This window comes from Cnephaeus nilssonii (genome assembly GCF_951640355.1).
Source record: "Cnephaeus nilssonii genome assembly, chromosome: 13".
In the NCBI taxonomy this organism is placed as follows: Eukaryota; Metazoa; Chordata; class Mammalia; order Chiroptera; family Vespertilionidae; genus Cnephaeus; species Cnephaeus nilssonii.
Genome location: NC_137084.1, coordinates 53,970,745 through 53,995,310, shown reverse-complemented (window position 1 = coordinate 53,995,310; position 24,566 = coordinate 53,970,745). Strand labels below are relative to the sequence as shown.

General features: G+C 40.1%; 1 protein-coding gene across 13 annotated transcripts in view; it reads left to right on the top strand.

Annotated features, from left to right (window-relative positions):
* Nucleotides 1-21,352, top strand: part of PICALM (phosphatidylinositol binding clathrin assembly protein) — a 112,991-nt gene extending 91,639 nt beyond the window's left edge. For 12 of the 13 annotated variants that reach the window (XM_079789389.1, XM_079789388.1, XM_079789385.1 and 9 more), the window contains 2 exons: nt 3,013-3,117; nt 18,426-19,903. In XM_079789389.1, coding sequence (XP_079645515.1) covers nt 3,013-3,117; nt 18,426-18,518 — 198 coding nt within the window. In that variant the 3' untranslated portion in view covers nt 18,519-19,903. The other variant, XM_079789390.1, reaches the window with a different exon arrangement.
* Nucleotides 21,353-24,566: the final 3,214 nt, after the last annotated feature.

The window sequence follows — 24,566 nt, the reverse complement described above, 5'->3', positions numbered from 1 at the left end:
TATGCAAAGGCCGCTCAACCGCTCGCTTTGACGTGCACTGACCACCAGGGGGCAGGCAGTTGACCGGTCGACCAGTCGCTATGACATGCACTGACCACCAGGGGGCAGACGCTCCGACCGGTAGGTTAGCTTGCTTCTGGGGTCCGGCCTATCAGGACTGAGTGAGACGGGCTGGACACATCCTGGAGCCCTCCTGTGGTCCCTCCCAGCTGGCCAACCTCCCACGTCCCTCCCTGGCCCTGATCGTGCACCGGTGGGATCCCTCAGCCTGGCCTGCACCCTCTCACAATCAACAATCTGGGACCCCTCGGGGGATGTCGGAGAGCTGGTTTCAGATCGATCCCGCAGGCCAGGCTGAGGGACTCCACTGATGCGTGGATTTGTGCACCGGGCCTGTCGTTTTTGTATACACTGCTTTTTAAAAGTAGGTTGATTCATATTTAGCATGTTTTTATGACAAATGTAACTGCAAAAAGAACTTATTGCCACCCATAACCCTTAGTGCCTAACACAGAACCTTGTGTGCACCACAGCGTTCATTGGTTTCATAAGTATTTGTAGAATAGTCATACAACAGATATCATTTATTAACATTCACAGTATTAGTGGCTTATTTTTCATCATATCTTTGCTAGGTATTTTATACTTCATTACAAACTCAAACATTAATATTAACTCCAAGTCTTTGTTGCTGTGACCACTGAAGTCTTAGAGCTCAATACTGTAGGGGAAGGGAAGAATGAATAGTTCTTGAATTATGTAGAGGTAAAATTAGTCTAATAAAAGCCAGAGAAATTGTCCTATGACAGTGGTTGGTATAGTACAAAAACTGCTCTCTAACTTTAAGCTGGCCATAATCTACATTCTAGACTACCCTTATTCTCCTAACTCTCTTCATATATAAACTCACTTAGATAAGAAATGGAGGTAGTTGCTTCAACCCCCTGTGCATGTTTGAGGAACTGTTGCTGATAGGAGACAGCACTACATCCCTTGGTATTGCTATGGTGGTGCTTGTGCTACTTTTTCATTTACATCTTCTGGAAGTAGGTCTTTTCCTGCATATGAAGAAATTTCACAGCTTTCGGATTGATGGTCATTACATAAAAAAGGAGTCTGTACAAAAACTCAGGCAATAAGTTAAAGTGAGTTTCTACAAATAAGAGTCTACTTGAAAGGTTAAATAGAAGTTATAGAAAGATAAGATTATATTGCATTTTAACCAAATAATACAGTGGTTTATGTGCTCTAGTTTGTCACTGATTATGTTAATTTTATACCATGGAGTGTTAAGTTTTGTGGGTTTTTTTTTTTTTTTTTAATAATTCTCACCTGAGGATATTTTTCCATCGATTTTTTTTGTGTGTGTGTGTGTGTAGAGAGAAAGAGTGGCAGAGAGAGGGAAAGACAGACACAAATATTGATGTGAGGGAAACACATCAATTGGTTGCCTTCTGCACGCGCCCTGACCAGGGCCTGGGCCAGGGAGGAGCCTGCAACTGAGGTATGTGCCTTTGACCAGAATTGAACCCGGGACCCTTTGGTCTGCAGGCTAACGTTCTATCCACTGAACCAAACCAGCTAGGGCATGTAGCAGTAATTTTAAATATCCTATATAATAAAAGGCTAATATGCAAATCAACCAAATGGCGGAACGACCAGTTGCTATGATGTGCACTGACCACCAGGGGGCAGACACTCAACGCAGGAGCTGCTCCCTGGTGGTCAGTGCACTCCCACAGGGGGAGCGCCGCTCAGCCAGAAGCTGGGCTCAAGGCTGATGAGCGCAGCAGCAATGGCAGGAGCCTCTCCTGCCTCCACGGCAGCACTAAGGATGTGCGACTGCCAGCTTAGGCCCATTCCCTCCGAGAAGCGGGCCTAAGCTGGCAGTCGGACATCCCCTGAGGACTCCCGGACTGTGAGAGGGTGCAGGCTGGGCTGAGGGACACCTGTCCCCCCCCCCCCCCTCAGTGCATGAATTTCATGCACTGGGCCTCTAATATCTATATATTTTTATTGATTTCAGAGAGGAAGGGAGAGAGAGAAACATCAATGATGAGAGAGAATCATTGATCAGCTGCCTCCTGCACAACCCACACTAGGGATCGAGCCCTCAAACCAGACATGTTCCCTGACCAGGAATCGAACTGTGACCTCCTGGTTCATGGGGCAACACTCAACTATTGAGCCATTGTAGCTGGGCTGGAGTGTGTTTTGTTTTGTTTTTGTTTTGTTTTGTTTTGTTTTGTTTTGTTTTGTTTTGTTTTAGAGTGGTAATTTTTAAAGCAAGAGATGGTCAGTTGAGATTATATTTTCAGTTAGTCAATAATGAACTAAACTCTCTGTGTATTAATTAAGCTTCTTCTTGATTCTTCTTTCTTAAAATGTCTCAAATAAAATGAAAAAACCACAGAGAGTAACTCTTCAAAGAATCAGCTGTGCATGATGGCATAAGAATTTGATTTGATATACAAAGGCAGTTACTTTGAACTGTCTTAGTCACTTTACAGTTATAACTTTCTCTATATCTGAAGCTGGAAAATTTGAAAAATTTTTGGTCTAAATTATTTTGTCTGGTGTACTGTCATAAGGTTTAAATTTTACTACTCATTGTATAGAAAAACCTAAGCTTTTATACAGGCTTTAAAAATGGGCACATTAAAGACTTTCCATACCAAACTAAATCCTCTTAAAATTTTAGCTGTCAGTCTTATTTGCATTTACAGGAATTTTTCCTTTGAGTTAAAGCAAAAGTAGTAGTAGTTTTCCTCCCTGTTATCCTTCTTGTTTACTTATCCTATATAATAAAGAGCTAATATGCTAATTAGACTGGACAGCGGAACGACCAGTGGGTGGGGCTGCAGAGCCACAAGGCAGTAGGGCCCGCGAGAGCTAAGGCAGCTGGGGCTGGGGAGGCCTACTCTTGCAGGAATTTCGTACATTGGGCCTCTAGTTTTATAATAAGGGAGATGTGAGCCGCATTCTTTAACTTGGTATTTTTCTATTTTTCAGCCTCCTCAAATGGGAAGTGTACCTGTAATGACACAACCAACCTTAATATACAACCAGCCTGTCATGAGACCACCAAACCCCTTTGGCCCTGTATCAGGAGCACAGGTATTTATTAATGTGCTACATGTAATTGTTTTGATGTGCTTGGTGTGGAAGGAACACAGTGCTAAAAATGTTCTTTCATACAACTTGAGAAAAGTTATTGCTTTATATCTTTCTCATCCAAGAGCTTTTAGGATTATTGATTATTTGGAAGGAAAGGACAAACAGATTATAAATATTAAAGATGGAAAATTCTTGATAACTTACTGTTGATGAATCTAGAGGACAGTTTTTCTGAGCGTAAGGAACCTACTTTCTGTTCATGATTCTGGCATGATCTCTTTCGTGAACCCTGAAAACTTTGACCTCAGAGCTCCACTGCCTTGGCATTTGGAGTGCCAGTGCAGTTGGTAATGGACTTGTTATTCTTTTTCCACTGGATGCACGTAGTTTTACACTTGCCAGTGCATATAGTGTTACATTGCCAGAATTAGTTGGTGTTGATCCAGTCTGAATCTAGTCTCATGTATTTCATAGTCTAGTGAAGCATTAGGAGATCCTTTCATTTTCAGCCTTTTTAAATTTTATTGATTTTAGAGAGAGGAAGGGAGAGGGATAGAGAGATGGAAGCATCAATGAGAGAGAAACATTGATGGACTGCCTTCTGCATAACCCCCATTGGGGATCCAGCCCACAAACTGGGCATGTGCCTTGACTGGGAATCAAACCTCAACAACCGAGCCTCACCGGCCAGGCAATTTTTTCAGACTTTTTGAGTATTGAACTCATTTTAATAAATTGGCATCTCAAGGAGTACCAGTAACTGGGAGTAGATTTTGAATTTAGTTCTTATTAAGAGATAAAATCCATGTTCTTTGCAACTCATGTTTGCCCAGATGCCTCTTCTTTTGTTACAGTGACCTTTTCTTCCTGTTCCTTAATCAGTTAAGTACTTTACACCTGGAAGTCAGGGTAATTGATGCAGTAATTACTCTTTTATAACTCAGTTAATTTTTATGCATCTTTTAAAAGTCATCTGAATTTATCTTTAAGATCATTGTGTGTTTTTTGTGTGTTTTTTTTAATTCATTTTAATCCTCACCTAAAGATATTTTTTCATTGATTTTTAGAGAGAGTGGAAGAGAGGGAAAGACAAAGAGAAATATCAGTGTGAGAGAAACACATTGATTGGTTGCCTCCTACACAAACCCTGACCAGGGCCTGGGCCGGGGAGGAGCCTACAACCGAGGTACATACCCTCGACCAGAATCGAACCTGAGAACCTTTGGTCCGCAGGCCGACACTCTAGCCACTGAGCCAAACCAGTTAGGGCTTTATGCATCTTTTAAATAAAATGGGTTATGGGTATGTATAAATTTTTTTCTATTCTGTCTTTTACTAGCAATACTTTTTTTGTTATTAATCATCACCTGAGGATATTTTTTCCATTGATTTTTAGAGAGAGTAGAAGGGGGTTGAGGGGGAGGGGAGAGAGAGAGAGAGAGAAACATTGATGTGAGAGAGACAAATCAATTAGTTGCCTCCCGTATGTGCCCGGACTGGGGCTGGGATTGTATCTGCAACCCAGGTACTTGCCCAGAAATCGAATCAGCGATCCTTCAGAATGGGAACCAATGCTGTATGCACTGCACACACTGGCCAGGGCTTACCAGCAGTACTTTTAAATGCTGGCATAATTTGCTAAAGAAACAAACTAGATTTTGATAATCTTTTAAGATGTTGATGATTTTCCTAAGTATTTATGTAGATGTTTCTTAGATTATGTTTTTCTCGTGTTCTTTACTTTTTTCTTTGTTAATTTATCTTCAGGTATATATCATTTATTGTAAACAATTAATTTGTTGGGTTTTTTTGGTGTTTCAGTGAGTTATGTGGATCTTATCACTGTCAGAGACTAAATGTATTTAAGGGAAAAAACACACACTGTAGTCCAGAGCTATAAATTTACCAGAAATTGCTGGCTACAGAAGTTTTTTCCTGATGTGTGTCTTAACTCTGCACCCAGTCTGGGTGTTGTTTTGCAAGCTCCTGTCTCAGAAACAGAATAATTATCTTATTCTCAAAAAATCTTTAAGATAGATAGATGGACCTAGTATCACCATCTTGTTTTATAGATATAAGAAGTTGAAACTTGGAAAGATTCTTTAACTGAATGACTAGTGAAATTCAACTTACCCCAGGAATCCCTGATCCTCGTCCAATGCTCGTTGGTGCTACACTGCCTTATCAATATAGGACTGAGCTTATAGCTATATATGGCCCCTTCAGAGCACTGTCTTCCTTTTGTCACAACCACTCTGCAGATTCCTTGGGTTTCCTTCTAGATTATAAACTGCATTAAGACTGTAACTACTATAATTGTCAAGAACATTCTCTGCCCTAACCTGTTTTGCTCAGTGGTTAGAGCATCGGCCTGTGGACTGAAAGGTCCCAGGTTCGATTCAGGTCAAGGGCATGTACCTTGGTTACGGGCACATCCCCATTAGGAGGTGTGCAGGAGGCAGCTGATCAATGTTTCTCTCTCATTGATGTTTCTCTCTATCCCTCTCCCTTCCTCTCTGTAAAAAATCAATAGAATATATATTTTTTAAAAAGAACATTCTCTTCAATTTTGGATAATACCATCAACCTCAAAACATTTAAATTAGTTTTGCTAATCTTTTTAATATAGTTTTAAAAAGAAATAGTCATAAAACTCTACCTTTAAAAAATAGCTGACCCTCTAGTATCTGCCTTAACCCAAGTTTTTATATCCTTTTGCCTCTAAAATCCACATAACTTACTGAGTAACACCAAAAAAGTGCAAGAATTTCCATGTGCATGAAAAGAAACCATGAGAGATATTGCCTTTTCCTAATTACTTTATGCCACAGTAGAACAGAATGAGAACATTAGTCAGTTTTTAGTTGAGAAGTCAAATTTGAAGTGAGTACTTAATGCTAAATATTATTGATTGAAAGAGCACATGAAGGAATCAAATTGATAATTAGAAAAAGAGAAATCCGGTGCCAGTGAAGTGGCTCAAAAAGGCTTTGCTCTCCTCACAGTAGTCATTTAAATCAATTGAAAGTTAGAATCTTGAACCTTTTAATGTTACATTGAATTCCTTTACTCTCTTTCTTCTCCATGTATTTTATCAGATAGTCCCACTAATTGTTTCTCTGCTATCATTAGATCCACCCTTCGTGTGGTCTCCAGTTTTCACCTGGATTTGAACCTCTCTCCCGTGTTTATTTTCCAAGTCTCCCTGTGTTCCTTGCCTTTCTAATTTAATCAATTACCTAGATACTTGAATAACCTTATAGGTAGTATTTGTAGCATCTTACCTCTACATTCAAAAATCTAAGGAAGTGAATCTAAATATAACTGAACATATGAGACTTCCCCTCAGTTTTTCTTATGTGTTAAAACTACCTCACAAAGTCTCTTATAAGAATAATAATGAGTAAACAGAATATTCAGGGTCTTCAGTCCCCATGCCTTTACAATTCTTGGTAAGTATCCAGTGTTCTGCTGCTACTTGTCTTTTCCAGAAGTCCTTCATCTGCCATAAAAATAGATTTACTCTTTACTCATTCTCTGCTCATCTCTTGTTTCTTTCCAGACTTTCTGAGATCTGAAGTTCTTTTCCTTATTCTGCATTATTTTTCTTTATAGAACTTACTACTACCTGATATCTGTCTGTCTGTCTGTCTGTCTGTCTGTCTGCACATCCATCCATCCATCCAATCTAGCAAGAAACCCTGATACTAGATTGTAAGCCTTTTAGAGGCAGGCTTCTATGTGGCTTGTTTAGTTCTGTGTCCCTGGTTCCTAGAACGGTACCCGACTCATAAGAGGTTTTGAATATTATTTGTCAAACAAGTAGATCTGATTGAAAAACAACTTTTCCATCGTATAACTTACTGTTTTCATTCACTTATAACCATTGAAAATATAGCAGTCTTCAAAATTGCTTTAACTTATTGGCTAATAGCTACTGTAAGCTAAAATGTTAGATGACTGTCACCTGAGGAATGAAGACACCTTTAATTTCATGATTAAATATTTTTAATAATTTTAAAATTAAACTGTCTTTAAAGTAGGTGAGATTTTCTCATATATTAGTTATTAATGATTTTTAGCCAGTTCCTTGGATTAATTTTGTCCATTCAGTGCTAGCTAGAACCAACATAATTTTTTCTTAATGAATTACTTTTTAGTTTTTCTCATTTTGCTCTATTTTTGCAATTAGATTCAAAATTCTTTGAGGGCAGAGGACATCTCTTTGTACATTATAAAATAAGTGGTAGTTTGCATATAAAATGAAATCACATCAAAGTAATATCTTTTAATCAAATCCCACTTCTATAGCTATTGCCAAAAATCTTTTCTTGTTTCTTGAAATGTTTTAGAAGCCATTCCTCTCCTAGGGAATAACTTACAGCTCCTGTTTTCTTCCTTACTTACTCTTAAAATCAAATTAATATTTTTTAGAGTACTTTAGCCCTCCCAGATATGTTGATCTTCTTGCTATTTATTTAGTGAGCATTCCAAACATTGTACTTTGTGATCTACATTATTATCTAGGTTACTCTTAAGTGCTGTGTTAGTGCTTGCTAGTGAGAAAGTTTGTTCTGTTCTTTGGGAAGTTGTTTTTATTATAACTTTAATTTAATAGACAACACTGTATTATTGAAATTATGCCTTTCTATACACTCAGCCCTTTTGTCCCCATTTTTTATGCTGGCTTATTCTTTATTTTTCATATATTTTTTTGTAACAGCTAGTTGCTTAAAGAAGGGTATTAAGTTCTTCTATTTCATGCCTAACATTGTGCTTTTTAAAAAGAAAAAGTACATTAGTGAATCTTCCTAGGTGTTTGACTACATGGAAAATACTAGATCTCTGTAGTTAAAGCTTTTTTCCCCTTTTTGCTTCCTCACAGTTTTGCTCACTTTTTGATTGGCAGTTGCAGATTACTAGTGGGTCTGTTTATTAACTTGCAGAGAATGGGGATTCTTACACCTTCTCTTCCTGGTGCTTAGTTTTAGTTTCTTTTGAAAGTCACTGTGATGTGAAGTAACATGTTTAAGAGGAATGCTTATAAGGCAGTATAGATGTTGAAGATCCTTGCAGGGTAGGGTTGTTGTGCTGGTTATATTCTTATCCCTTACTTGTATGAGAAACTCACAGTGATTCCTCACCAGTCTATTTTCCAAAAGCAGTGTGAAAACCATAGAGTGTTAGATTTGGTCATTTAATTTTTTAAATAAGCACATTAAAAGTTTTATATGTTTCTTGATTGGTATTGGGTGTTTTTTAATGGGAGATTGCCAGTTTTGTTTATGGAAGATAAGGCTAAAGATACAAAATGGCGGTTCTGTTTTTGTTTGTAATAGCCAATTTTAAGTAAGTCTGACATCAGTTAAGTGTCTAAAAGGAAACAATGGTTTGTTGTACTCACTTTTTACCCTTCTAAATAGGGGTACTGTTGTTGGCTTTAGATATTGGAATAATTTGAGTCTTACAAACATGGCCTTTCTAATGACTTTCTTGTGTGTAAGAACTAATGGCTGTCTTTGCTTTCAGGCTAGTTTTGTGAGGTTTTCCCCCCACTTCTTGGTGTGTTAATTGTGGGTGTTGGCAGTGCCCAGCTGTATTTCTGTGAAGGCCTTTTGCTCTGTCAGCAGTGTGTTGTGCTCATTCAGCCTTACCTAGTAGAAGATAACATGAGGGAATTTACTTTAGGATTGGAATTTAGTGTCATAGCTGAGAATGGTTCTGGAGTCCCCAATGTACACCACAGTTAGTCAAAGCTAAAATTTGAGGAGTCCCATTTAGTGATCACTATAGTTAATAAGACAACCTGTTAGAATAAGACTATTTTAATGGTAGTTTTGCTGAGGATGTTTTTTCTAAAAGCTAAAAAACCAGAACGTATTTGTAAAATCTTGGGTGACTGTGAAGTTCTACAAAATCTTCATGATGAACATTATGACCATGTAGAGCATTTTGTGTGTAGAAAGCACAGGGCTATATTGACTGTGTAACATTTAGTAGAGAAGTCTCTTTTTAGAAGTTTTTCCAGTATGTTAAATACAGCCATAAATTCTGGCTGAGTTGAAATTAATTGGGATTGCAGATTTTTGAGAGGAAACAAAGCACCAACCTTGGAATCAGCAGATCTGCATTTGGATCTGTTATTAGTGTCCTAGGGATGCTGTAACAAAGTGTACCACAAACTCAACGGCCTAAAACAATAAAAATTTATTCTTTCAAGTTCTGGGAGGTTAGAAGTCCAAAAACAAGGGCCATGCTCTCCAAGGAGGATCCTTTCTTTTCTCTTCCAGCTTTTGGTAGCCCCACTTATTCCTTGGTTTATAGCTGCAACACTTCAACCTCTTCCTCTGTCACATGGCATCCTCTGTGTCTCTGTCTTTCAGGGCACTTCCCCCTTTTATAAATGATGACACCAGTCATTGGATTAAGGACCACCTAACGACCTCATCTTAACTTGATTACAACTGCAAAGACCATATTTCCAAATAGTCACATTCATAGGCACCCAAAGGTTAAGAAGCACTTCAGCACAGTTCAACACAGTCTTAACCCAGCTCCTAATTAATTTAGTGTTTCAGGGCAAGTGGCTTATGTAACTTGGATGAACCTCAGTTTCTTCATAAAATGGTGATTTTTACCTTATATACTTTATAGGTTTGCTATAAGGATCAAATGAAAATATTTGTTATAGACTTAGGAACATTGAGGTTTGTTGTCTTTTTAAAATTTATTATAAGGAGTTTTTTATTTTTAGACAAATTCTATAAGGTTGCCCTATTTTCAGAAATTATCCCTATTCACTGAGTTGTCCCTATTTCCAAATTCTAACTTATTAAAATACAGTTTACATTTCTTTCCGTGAATTACAAATTGTTTTGATTATAAATAATTCATAATTCGTTGTTTTGAAACCTTAATTATGACTCATTATTATTTGATGACATCAGATAAACACATAGATAGGGTAAGTGGTCCGTGGGGACAACGTGGCCCAGCTGAGCATGGGCTACATTAGGGCCTGAATCATTCACGTGGGCTGAGGACTGTGGACATTGCACAGGAACCAGACGTAGGTTTTGTTTTTTTTAATTGTTGATTGATTTTAGAGAGAAGGGAAGGGAGACAGACAGAAAGACAAAAAGAGAAACAATCTATGTGAGAGAGAAATATCAATTCCCGTACTCATCCCACATGGGAATCAAACCCACAAACTCTAGCTATGTGCCCTAACTATGAATTGAACCTACGATCTTTTTGGTGTATGGGATGATGCTCCAACCAACTGAGCCACCAGACCAGGCCAGACACATCACTCTCTAGAAGTAGAGCACCTGAATTGACTCAATATTTGTAGAAGTGGTATCACCCTGAAGTACCAAGCTTTATCCTCCTATATAATAAAGAGGTAATATGCAAATTGACCATCACTCCAACACACAAGATGGCCACCTCCATGTGGTCAAAGATGGCTGCCCACATGTGGACACAAGATGGCTGGCAGGGGAGGGCAGTTGTGGGCCATCAGGCCAGCAGAGAGGGGAGTTGGGAGGGACCAGGCCTGCAAGGGAGGGCAGTTGGGGGCAATCAGGCCTGCAGGGGAGGGCAGTTAGGGGTGACTGGGCGGGCAGGGGAGGGCAGTTGGGGGGGACCCAGACCAGTAGGGGAGGACAGTTGCGGGGGACCCAGGCCTGCAGGGGAGGGCAGTTGGCAGCGACCAGGCCTGCAGGGGAGGGCAGTTGGAGGCAACCAGGCCGGCAGGGGAGGGCAATTAGGTGCAATCGGGCCGGCAGGGGAGCAGTTAGGGGGTGAACCGGCTGGCAGGCAGAAGCGGTTAGGGGCAATCAGGAAGGCAGGCAGGCGAGCAGTTGGGAGCCAGCAGTCCTGGATTGTGAGAGGGATCCCAGATTGGAGAGGGTGCAGGCTGGGCTGAGAGACACATCCGCCGCCACCACCACCCCACCCCCCGTGCACGAATTTCATGCACCAGGCCTCTAGTTTTATTATAATTAAAAATTTATTTTCTCCAACTTAATATAGCTTAGACACTGCCTGTTTGTGGGGGAGAGATAAAACCTTTTTCGAAAATGTCTAAGACCAAGGAACTATCTCCTTTGACATTTTTAGTGGAAGCCCAATATATAAATCAGGTGAAAGCAGGTAGCCTCAAGCTCATATATGAAACACAGTTTGGATGTTTTTTTTTATAAACCAAACTAAAGTGCTATGTTCCTAATAAATAGCAAATAAGTGGTGCGCTGTAGGTGCATTTAAATAATTATTTTGGCCTGGCCAGTGTGGTTCAGTGGTTGAGCATCAACTTATGAACCAGGAAGAAGGTCGTGGTTCCATTCCATTCCTGGTCAGGGCACAAGTCTGGGTTGTGGGCTCTATCCCCAGTAGGGGGCATGCAGGAGGCAGCCGATCAATGATTCTCATCATTGATGTTTCTATCTCTCTCTCTCTTCCTCTCCCTTCCTCTCTGAAATCAATAGAAAAAAAGTTTTCAAAAACATTATTTTGTCTCATTGTATGTAGTACCAGTTAAGATAAACCATAGCTTTTCATTTTCTTTGGCTTTTGAGGAATAAGAAGTTGAAATTTAATATGAATCAGTAGTGAACACTATTCAAATAAGCTGAGCCAGTTTTCTGGTTCCCATCCATCAAATGGAACTTTTAAAAGGATTTCTTTTACCCTTAGAAGTACTTCTGATATATGGAAGATGATGCTTATTTTTAGCATAGTTCAGTTAATATTTTCTCCAATGAGTTTAAGAAATCTTGTTATCTGTTTCTCTCCAATTTGGTTTAACTTTTTAACTTTTTTGTCAGTTTAGGTTGCCGTAATTCTAATGAGGTGACTTAAGATGCCATTTCGGAATAGCGTATTCCTCTGTGTTAACAGTTTTAAGTTATTGTAGACTTTAGCAGCAGTCTTCAATTGTAGAGAGGTTTGGATACAACAGACCTTCAAAGAGAAATGCTCCTAGGTCACTGTCCAGTGCCTCCTGAGACAAGATGATTTGTGCTTTGAGAGTGACGGGAGTAATGTTGGCATAACTTTGTGATGTTACTGATGGGCAGAAGCACAAGATGGGGTTATGTTGAACACAAACTCAGGAGTGGCTAACAGGCACTAGAATCCAACCTATAGGGCAGGCCCTCGACCTTACACAGTAGAGAAAAACCTGTCTTTTAGCCACACTTCACAGAGACAGGTGAGGAATAGCACTAACTTTAGTATAATATATTGGAACACTGCACTGTATATTTACACTGAGTGGCCAGATTATTATGATCTCTGAACGCATAATAATCTAGCCACTCAGTGTGTGTGTATATATATACTAGAGGCCCGGTTCACGAAATTCGTGCACGGGGTGGGGGGGTTCCCCTCAGCCCTGCCTGCACCCTCTGCAATTCGGGACCCCTACACATTTTTCTTATCTAGCTAACCTCTTCACATCTAAAAAAATTAACTGAACTATCACCTACTCTAGGAAATCCTCTTTGAACAAATGTCTTTACAATCTGTATTAAGTATTTTCATAGTATACCATTCTTTTTCTTTAACAGCTACTTAGAGTGGATGCAATGTGGTTTTCATTCTTGCATTTGAATTTTTTCTTCTTGCTCTTGTAATAGCAAAGCTTATCCAATTTACATTTGCCCTTCAAGGGCTTATATTTGGTTCAGTTTCTAGTTGGCTCCCTGCTTTTTTTTTAAGCAATAAATTTGGGTTGTGATAGTAAGCCTCACTTGTAATCAAGCCTGTAGATCTCTCTATCTGAATATTTCTATAATACCTATCAGTCACCTGATCATTTGATCTTCTAGTAATATTTTATAGCAAGATGTATTATTCTAGTAATTTAATTATTACAAAACTGAGGCGTACAGAAATAAATTACATTGAACAATAAAGAATGACTCAAATATCAAAGAATCATACACTTAGGGCCTCCCTTGTCCTGTGCCTCAGATATCCTAGCATAGTACACAGTTCATGTGGAACTCAGCTTCCTTTAAAATAGAAGGGATGCCATACTCATGAAGCAGCTACTTCCACACATATTTTTTTTTATTTAATTCATAGCACATACTCTTTGTCCTAATTATTGGAAAATCATCCTAGCAATTGCCTCTGTTCCTCTCTGTATTGTTGCCTTACATTCTGATGTTATTACTGCGCTTTTATCATCCACTCGCTCTAATAAGATTGCGAATATTTTAAGGGCAGAGATCATGACTTGAGCTTGTGTTTCTCTGTCATGGTGCCTAGATAAATACTCAAATGCCATCCAGTCCAAATGACTGTGATGAGAGAGGCCCACCGTTGCTGGAGACCTCTGATTTTTATTTAAGGGTCTCACTTGTTCTTTGCCTTCACAGAGGGGTGGGTAGGGGCTGAGGGAATTTGAAGAAACCCAGACAATTCTCCTCCTAAAAGATTTTGCTAAACTGGCAACCGGGACCGCCGGGCATTTGTCCAATTAAAACCCAGACACACAGCAATAACAAAGGCACTGGTCTCCTACTGCTAATGTGTGGGGATCAAACCCCAGCCTGCAGGAACTCACCCCCACAGTCAGGACCAGGCCGCTGGGTAGACCTGGGCTGGTGCTCATAACTCTGGGGAGAGGGAGACTTCCCATGGCTGCAGGCTAGAGGCCCTGTACTCTGCACCACTCGCCCGAACAGGTCCCTAGCGCAGGTTGGTCAGCGGATTGGCTTCTTCGCCTGGGATTGCAGGCAGCTTGGCCAGGCTCTGCCTGGCCTCTCCGCCCCATGATCGCAGGGTGGCTGGGCCTGGCCTGTTTGCCCCATGATCGCAGGTCAGCTTGGCCTGGGCTCTTCGCCCCGTGATCGCAGGTCAGCTTGGCCTGGGCTCTTCGCCCCGTGATTGCAGGGCGGCTCGGCCTGGGCTCTTCGCCCCGTGATCGCGGGGCGGCTCAGCCTGACCTGTTCGCCCCGTGATCACGGGGTGGCTCAGCCTGGGCTCTTCGCCCCGTGATCACGGGGCAGCTTGGACCTGGACAGGCATCGCGATCACAGCTTGGACCCGGGCAGGTGGCGGGGCGGCGGGCAGCTTGGACCCATGCAGGCGGCTTGGATCCCGCCGGCGGCATAGGGCGCTGCCTGCACCGCCTGCGTATGCAAATTTACCTGCCATCTTTGCTGGGTTAATTTGCATATCACTCCTGATTGGCTGTGGGCATAGCAGAGGTACGGTGAATTAGCATTTTTCTCTTTTATTAGTGTAGATATATGTATTAGAGGCCCAGTGCATGAATTTGTGCATGGGTGAGGTCCGGCCGGCCTGGCCAGGGGGAGGGGACATGGGCAGTTGGCCGGCCTGCCTGCTGGTCCAACTCCTGGTCGAGGGGACAATTTGCATATTAGCCTTTTATTATATAGGATATACACTGAGTGGCCAGATTATTATGTGTTCAGAGATCATAATAATCTGGCCATTCAGTGTATATCCCTATGCAAGTGCATTCAGATGCACCACCAGTGGCCTGGCCATGTTCTAAACTTTATCAGAAAACAACCTACTATTCCATGACTCAGTTTTACAGCTAATGTCTCTGCAGAATCCTATTAAGTAAAGCCATTATTTCTTTTTATTTTTGCTAATCCTCACCAAGGATATTTTTCCATTGGTTTTTAGAGAGAGTGGAAGGGAGGGGGAGAGACAGAGAAAGAAACATTGATGTGAAAGAGACACATCGATTGGTTGCCTCCCACATGCACCCTGACTAGGGCTGGGGGTCGAGCTTGCAACCAAGGTACGTGCCCTAGACCAGAATTGAACCCCAGACCTTTCAGTCTGCATGCCGACGCTCTATCCACTGAGCCAAAGTGGCTAGTGCAGTAGAGCCATTATTTCTAAATGTTTTGATTGCACAGCAGTATCATGAAAATATTCTTTAAACATGTACCCTCAGTATATGTATATAGTATACATTAAAAACATGTTAAAAAAATAGAAATTTTAAAAGGGTAAAAACAGGAATTCTAATATTTTCTTCTAATATCCCACTTTGGAGACTATATTTATACAGAGCTTATTTTCGCAAAAAAAACTTTTTTTTAAACATGTTATAGATTGCTTACTGTAAAAGTCACTGCTTGTTGCTGAACAAGAGGTAAAATCTATTTCCTCCATCTGAGAAGCCTAAATGTGATGATAATGTGGAAGCACAGTGACTGGTTGATGGTAGAATAAGAACCCTTATCAAAGAAACACAGAGTGTTGAGAACACAGTGCAAGAGCAGCACAGCCTCTATGGCAGTTGAGCTGGGCTGCTTATAGTAAAACTAGAGGCCCGGTGCACGAAATTTGTGCATGGGTAGGGTCCCTAGGCCTGGCTGGTGATCAGGGCCGATCTGGGCCTTCAGGCTGCTTGCCGGGACCTCCCTTCATTCCACGCCACCCCCTGGTGGTCAGCGCATGTCATAGCGAGCGATCGGTCTCCTGGTCGAACTCCCATAGGGATGATTTGCATATTAGGCTTTTATATATATAGATAGATGAGCATTTGGTTGAAGGTGGTTGGGAAGGTTGAACTAATATTTAAGAAAGCAATGTGCTGGTTTCTTGATGTGTATTTCATTCTCAAGATACCATAAAATGGTTAAAGTGTGTTGGGTGTAGATATTCTAAATCCCATTTTATAAAAGAGCCAGGATTAGGCACTTTCTCAGGCTCTTTAAATCCTGCTTCTTCTTATCCACCAGGATCCTTGTTTGACCCTTTATGTTCTTTGTTCTTCCCACTTTCCTTGCAGCATTTCCTTTTCTTCTTTTCTCATTTACTCTCTGAGCTGACTGCTTTCTCACCCATGCATGGTGTGCCTATGCTTTGGTACATGTGCCGGAACGAGTGGTACCAGATGGTCCAGGGTTGCTGCATGGCTCTGTCCTTGATGCTCTCTGCAGTCAGCCTAATCAGTCTGGGCCACAGCCTCGCCTGCTTCAGATGGGTATTGATGATATGAAACTTACTGTAGGAATATTAAGTTTTATTTTCTCATGTTTTAATTTAGCTACATATTTATAGGTGTGAGACGTACGTCTAATTATTTTACCAATTTAAGAAATAGTACAAGTATAGTTAGAAATTAGCACGTTTTCTCCCAAGGAAAATTGATCCTCTTCATCATTATTTGTAAGCATCTAGGAATTCTCTCTACCTGTATGCTCATACATTGAGATGAATAAAAGTGTTCCCTTTGATCATATTCTTCAGGGGCTTTATCAGGTCTTCGGACTGCTGCTCTCATGAAAACATGTGGTTTAAGAAGACACGTTAGCGTGGGGCTGTCATAGGAGACTTGTGACTTTGAATGCTATCTAACTGCAATAAGCAGGGTTTCTGTTTTTATTTTAAAAGAGAAAATTTGTTTTGGAGAAAAATCCAGTAAATCTTAGACTCCCTCCAGTTCAGTGACTGATGATCACCAGTCTCTGATTAGTTATGGCTGGTCTAAAGGGGACGTAGGAGACATCTTCCTAATTAAGTTGTACCTTAATCTGTCTCTGTGTGAATGATATTTGAATCCCCAAACCCAGACATGCTTCCGTGTCCTCCCATCTGTAGCTGCTTGTGTAATTCCATCATCTTTTCCATTGTTTTTGAACATTTATTTCTGAGAACAAAGTATGAATTAGGAAAATGACTCAACCACTGATAAAACTGACAGTGTTTTCTAAGCCTACCAATTTATCTTGGCATCCAAAACAGCACATTGCATATACTTGTGATATAGTGTTTGCTGAAACTCATTGGCTATTTATTCTCTATAGTGTTTTTCTTTAAAAAAAAAAAAGAAGAAGAAGAAAAGGTAGAAATGAGATCACTTTGAGCCAATAAAGACAGATTTGGGATCATGAAATCCTTTAAAGGATTTGAGTGTTGAAGTATGAATTGAAACTTTTCATTTAATCAACTTTGATTTAATACGCAATTGAACTCCCATAAAAAGGACAGCTCATTTTATAATTGCTCTGTACTTACATGACTCTGCAATCTCGTGCAGGGGGAGGGGAAAAGTTACAAGTTTGTTCTGAACTAAAATGGCTCATGTCTGGTTTGAATACTCTAAATGTAGGCTCAGTGAAGAAGATTCATGTATGAAAATGAACATCTTGGCTCTTCAGGAACTATCTTTCTTTGAGGGAATAGCTAAGCTGATGTTATTGAGTTCAACAGTCTACTTGCCTTACCATATATTCAAATTAAATGATAGAAGAAAATTCCAAGAATCAACCAAACATATTTAAGCAGGAAGCAGAATAAAAAAATCTTTAATTTCCTGAATTCTGGGCAGTTAGACTAGGTGACCTCTAAGATCACTTTCCATTCCCAGAGTGTACACATCAGCTCCACCCTGTCTAGGTATCAGGCAGGATCCAACTCTATGTGCAAATAGTGTGAGCACTGAGGACAGGACTTTGCATGTCCTGCGAAGAAGGAAAGAAAGACTATTGTAGCTTGATATGTTGGATCTGGACTAGGTCAGAGTTTGCACAGCTTTTGACAGACAGACTGGACACAGGAAGCCATCTTCCCTCATTTATAAACAACAACAACACAATTATGTACTTCTTCCCCTCTCCGATGCACATCCTATATAATAAAAGGGTGATAAGCAAATTGACCGAACGGCGGAAGGACCGGTTATGACACGCACTGACCACCAGGGGGCAGACGTTCAATGCAGGAGCTGCCCCCTGGTGGTCAGTGCACTCCCACAGCAGGATTGCCTCTCAGCCAGAAGCCAGGCTCACGGCTGGCAAGCGTAGCTGCAGTGGCGGGAACCTCTCCCATCTCCGAGGCAGCACTAAGGACCCCTTGGGGGATGTCCAACTGCCAGCGGGGAACAGGCCTAAGCTGGCAGTCAAACATCCCCCGAGGGGTCCTGGACTGTGAGAGGATGTAGGCCGGGCTGAGGGATCACCCCCCCCTCCACTCCCCAGTACACGAATGTCGTGCACCGGGCCTCTAGTATAGCATAAAAACCTTAACCGTGGGTCAGCTTATATTGACCTTTTTGGGTAAAAGACTTTCTTCCTTTGGAATTTCAGAAACAAAATTTGTTTTCTGAAAGACACATGCCATTGGATGCCCTTTAGCTTGACATGTGACTGAAATTTTTGTTTGAATTTCATTTTCTACAAAGGCTGCCTTTATATTTAAAGTTGACAAAACAAAAACCACTTCTTTCATTACATTTTCTGCTTTCATGTTCTGTCATTCTGAGCTCTTTTTTTCTTTCCCTCTCTCTGTCTTCTTCCCCCCAGCTGTCGGCAGCATCCAGCCCCTCCAGTCACAGTCCTCACAGAGCTTCAGGAAAGGACCCTTTTGCAGAGCTCTCTTTGGAGGATTTCTTATAAATCACTTTAGGTATTGCTGCTTGTTGGGGGAGATGGGGACTTAAGTACTTAAAAAATTTATCCAACATGAAGCTCCATTCACTCTTCTCCTTAGTTCTTTAAAGGACTCTAGGTTCCCTCTCTTCCTCCTCTTCCTCTATTTTTTAGGTGAAGAGTAAAAATAGATCAAGATAGGACAGAAGGGACAAATAACTTTTGGAAAATATCCTTAATATGATTAGGAGATAGGAAATCAAAAGACCATTTCTCATGTTTATATGTAAGCATCCACTGGCTCACATCAGGTGATGAGAACAAATACCACCCTTAAAAACTGGGTGTTTTAGTCAGTTGAATAGAATCACAGAGAACAAACAACACTGTTTTTACACACCGGCTCAGAGCTTGATGGGGAGCATCGTTGGTTTAACATAATGGCCAGGGTTAGTGTGAAAGATTCATTTTAACTGTTTCTTTAAAGGGCTATATTTTTATGTATGCCTTTTCATCTAAAAATAGTAACACCCCCCCCCTCATCTCCCCCCAAAAAACACACACAACAGCTTATATTAGTACTAGAGGCCCAATGCACAAAATTCGTACAAGGGGCTCGGCCCCACGGCCCCTCCCACTGGTCGTTCCGAAAGGTCATTCCGCCGTCTGGTCTAATTAGCATATTAGCTCTTTATTATATAGGATTATTTATTTACTTTTGTTAAGGGCAAGTGAATCCTTGGGGCCTTTTTTGATAGAAGGCTTGTGCATTTGATCCATACTACCTGTTTTTGCTAGAAGACTGTGTAATTTGTTCTTGCTGCTGTGGCCCACAGTGCAGATATACCTTCTAGATCTTAAGTTTGTACTCTTCTGATTTGATAATAGTTTACTTGTACTTCTACTTCTCTGGATGAGCAGCTTAATGGATATCATGAGTGAAGGGTCTGAGTGAACAATGACACCCAATTGAAAAGTATTTCCTTGTAGATCTTTCGGATTTTTATTTATATTGTAAAGAAATGATTTAGTAAGCATAATATTACTATCCCCCTTAACTATCTCTAATTTTATGATATCATTTGGAAATAATGTTTCAAATTTTGCTTTTCTAAAAAATATTTTACATGGAATATTTGTGTTCATGGAGAGATTTTCTGAACTTATGAGAAAATTGTTCATTTGCCTTCTTCTACCCCTTGGTTTTTAGTAATTAGAAAGATATTTATAATTATGCTTCAAATATTGAGTTCTGCCACATGATAAACTGATAATACTTTGTTTTATAATCGAGGTTTGTGATAAGCATGCTATGAACACTTCTGAGCCAGTTGAATGGTAAAAGTCACAAAGCAGTTTTATTTGTGAGAAGACATCCTACAGTGCAATGAATTAATAACTTACACGCTTTTTTTTTTCCAGATACAGTTTATGTAACTAGATGGAAGAGAATGGAACTATTTCAAAAAGACAAGTGCTCAAGCAGCAAATATTTACTTGCAGCAAAATCCAAACTGCTGTCTCTTAAACTCTCTTCTTCCATTAGAATGCTACAGTAACACAGTGGAGGCCCATGAAGGAAATTGGGACTAGTCTATAGGAGAATGTATTAATACAGTTTATAAAGCCAAGAATTGCCATGATTTCAGACTAAGATCTGTCTTTCTGGTGACTAACCCTTCAGTTCTTTCAACTTCTATTAATACCCATAATCAGTAACCTACCAAGAAAAGCCCTTATTTGGAAAGTGCAAAATTTGTATTTGGAAAAGCTGCCGGAGGGAAGAGCTGTGTCCTTTACTGTAATGCAACAGGACTCTGGGGGGATCAAAATCATAACTCTCAATTATGCAGTATCTTTCTTTTCTCCAATCCTGACAAAAACAGTAATTAAAGTTAATTTTTCTTTTTTAAAAAAATTATATATTCAGTTTGCAGTAGACATTCCTTAAGTATTTGTATTTATTTATGATTATCAATTTACGTAACATTAATATTGTATCAAAACTCCTTATGAAAATGAGTATGGATGTACACAGTATGTTTGATTTTTATCCACAAGAATGAATCTGATTCAGAATGCTTTTCAGCTGACATACAGAGCACTAAATATTTTATGGCAAGTCCATAGGTCTGAATCACTTAAGAATTTTCAGTCTCTATGGGATTTAGGAAAGCATTATAAATGCATTAATTCTTATAGTCAACTCTGTGCCTAGGATTTTGCAAGGGAACAGTTCACTGACTAGGAAAAGCACTACATTAAATTCAGCATTAGTGCATCGGGAAGGATCTTTACTGCTTTGTGCTTGGCATGTCATTATTTTCCATTTGACATTAGGGCCTTTCCAAAATGAATGTGAGGAATTGCTTTCACTTCAAGACTTTCCTTCTTTTCAGTAAAACTCTAGGAGGTGTTATGGGGGGAGGGAAGGGGACAAAATCCTTGAACCTTTTATTTGGCTCATGCCATGTTATGATCATGTACCTTTTAAATAAGGGGAAATAATATCTTTAAAGTTGTTGTCTAGCCAAGAGTTTAGTTAACAAACGGCACTGTTGATCGGTGCTTTGTGTAAATACATCTTAACATTTGGGTTGAGAGGGGCCTTAAGAAGGAAAGTTTGTTGTAGGAAAGCAATTCTGTACATGAGTTTAAGCATACTTGTTGCATTGTCTTTGCAGATTCTATTTTTGTTTACAATATTAAAATGTATGTTAGCAAAAATGGGTGGATTTTCAAATAAAATGCAGCTTCCACAAAATTTTTATGTTATTCTGGTCTGAGGTACATTTTCATTTTTTTTTCTTTATCATCAGTATCATCATTTTTTTGCTAATAAAAGTATATGCAGGTTATTATATTTGCTGATTTAATAGAATGTAATACAGTTTATTCCTGTTATAACTTAATTTCCAAAAAGACTTACCTTAGTACTTCTGGTCACCTTCTAGGCTTACTGATAAACTGAACTACTTAAAAATTTTCATTTTTGCCTTTTGATCAGATGTCTTTGGTCAGGTAAGTTCAAGGGAGAGAATGCTTTGAGCATTGACATATTGATGCATGTGGTTATGTCTGCCAAATAAACCTCTGGCTGTATCATGTGTCATATTGAACAGTAAGTAGGATTCAGAATACATAATAGAGGATTAAAAGCTTTGTGCATTGATAAATGTTTGCATTATATTTGCCGTGGTTGGAAAAAATAGCCTTTAATCAATATACTTTGTTAATTTGACCAGTTTTTAAGTTTCATAATTATTAAACCATTTTCATATTAATTGGGAAATTGCTCTTTTGTAAGTTAACTTCCTTAACATCACAGATTTTTATTTATCTCTTCTGGTGTTTGAGTAGGTGTTACATTTGAGGTCTGTGGCTTGTTCCTTTTATGTTTCCTTATATTTGTTAGTATGTTTCGGTTTGTGAAGATTCTTTGTCAATGTTTCCATCTTATTTTTAGTTCACACAACTTTTGTATTGTCCATACTTTACCCATATCACAGATTAAAATCAGGAACTAAAAAAGAAACTTGTTCAGATCAATGAGCTGACAGGCCGAGGAGTCAAGTCTGGTTTCCTGGTTCATTGTTTTGCCTGTGACCTGCTGTTGTTAATTCAAATGTGTAAACTGAAAAGGGAATTTCCTTCTGTGGTCTAGACAGATGATCTTCTCCTATGGATCACATTTCCTGCCTCCTTTCTGATGCATTACTGACCAGGAAAGATACAAAACATATGCTTATATTAACTTCAATCAAAATATAACAGGTGAGGTAAATCAGCTGTTGAATGCTAATTAAACCAGGTTATAAACCTGTACCTGTCCACACCATTTTATGACCCAACTAGCAAAGCTGGTAGTGGCTACAGAAAAAGATAAGATTACTAGCAGAAGGCAGCTATACTCATTCCCGATCATTTTCAAAATTGTTTGATGTATCACAGAGTATTATGAGGAGCCACAGCACTCAGCTTGATAGCTCACTCTTACCTTCCAGAAAAGATGGCGCCATCGCTTCCATCAGTGGCCTCTGCAACTACCTTAGGACTTTCTCTGGCCACACTTGCTCCTTCCGTGGGTCTGACCAGCTCTGTTGGATTCTGTCTGAACAGGTTCTGAATGGAAAGGCTGCAATGTCATCTTCATGCAGTCTCAGAAAACTACAACTAATTTCTTGCCCTTATTAAGAAGCAGTGTTCTATTTGGTGTGTCACCAATCGGAAGTATTTTCTAAGTTGCTAGCTGGTATTTCTAGTCTAATTCTGGTATAAGCACTTAGTAAATGTTCCATTGTTATTGATGTAGCACACAGGTGTGGTTTTTATGCTGTATGAAACTACCCACATTGTCAAAAATTGTGTAAAGCTCTATGGTATTTCTTTTGGGGCAGCTATGACTATCTTGAGGCAGAGAGCTAGAAATAGAGAAAAGCAAGGAGAAAGTTAAATGGAAACTTGGATTCCTAATAAGTTCTTATTCAAATCTCATTTTCTTTACCTGTGACAAAAGCTAATTTCAAAGTTGGTTTTGAGATAAAAATTGCTATCTGAGAATCTCCTAGGGAGCTAAACCCTGCCCTGCCTGAGCCTTCTATAGCCAGACACCTCTCCGGTCTCCCTTGAGCCTTGGCAGTTGGCAGCTGTACTGCATGACCAACAAGCAAGTGTTGCCTTATCTTGCTCTTGACTGGGACTGGAGGGCAGGAAGTATCAGGAGGAGGGAGCAGCCCCCACTCCCCTTCGTGCACCTGGACTCCAGGCTTCTGCACTCGTGTGCAGAATTCACCATTGATTTCCTTGGCCTTTCAAGAACACTACGTGGAAGCATGAAGCGCACTACCCTGGCTCTGCCAGCTAGCCTAGTGGCTGTTCTAAAAGACAAAACGAAATCTCTTTTATGATCATTTTTGTCATAAAGTAGGTTCCTGACACAGAGCTCCTAAAACTTTTCTAATTTCCTAAGTGTTCAGAGCACCGGGAGCATCTTTTGTTCTGGTCCTTGTATTTGACTATTTTTGATACAGCACTCCTGAATCCCTGGGAATCTCCTGGGTGATAGTAATTCGGTGACTTGTCAGGCTCCTGAATAGCTTTAGAATGGGGGCTGGTCACCAAAAAGACCCAACCATGATTAAAAGCTTGGAACTTTCCGTCTCAACCCCATCCACCAGGAAGGGGAGGGACTGGAGACTGAGTTAATGATTGATTATGCCTACACGGTGAAACTGTCATAAAAATACCAATATTGCCAGGTTGGTGTGGCGCAGTGGTTGAGCATCGACCCATTAACCAAGAGGTCACTGGTTGGATTCAGGTCAGGCCACATGCCTGGGCTGTGGGATCGATCCCTAGGCATGCAGGAGACAGCTGATTGATGATATTTCTCATCGATGTTTCTACCCTCTATCCCTTCCTCTCTAAAAAAGCAATAAAAACATTAAAAACAAACGAACGAACAATACAAGGGGTTTGAGAGCTTCCGGGTTGGTGAACATCCACATGTCAGGAGGGTGGTATACCCTAACTCACAGGGACAGAAACTCCTGCACTTGGGATTCTTCCACGCTGTACCCGTGTTCTCTCTTCATATGGCTGTTGATCTGTATCCTTTATCATAGCCTTTATTATATAGTAAACTGGTAAGTGTTAAGTGGTTCCCTGAATTCTCTGAGCCATTCTAGCAAACAATTGAATCCAAGAAGGGGGTTATAGGAACCCTGCATAGCTGGTCAATCACAAGTACAGGTGACAACCTGGACTTAGAATGGGCATCTAGAGTGGGAGTGGGGGAGCATCTGTGGGACTGAGACTTGAACTTAAGGAGTGGCATCTGAGCTAACTCCAGTTGGTGTAAGAATTATAGAGCACCAGCTGCTATTCTGTGATTGATGTGGAGAACCCATACACCTGGTATCAGAAGTATTAAAAAGGTGGACTATTTAATAATTATCGTTTTAGTAACATATCCATTTGGAGAAGGGGCAGAATTCTCTCCAACATATACCAATTTATCATATACTATGATAAATTCCAAATTGGTTCAAGAGATACAAGTAGGGAATTAGGAGG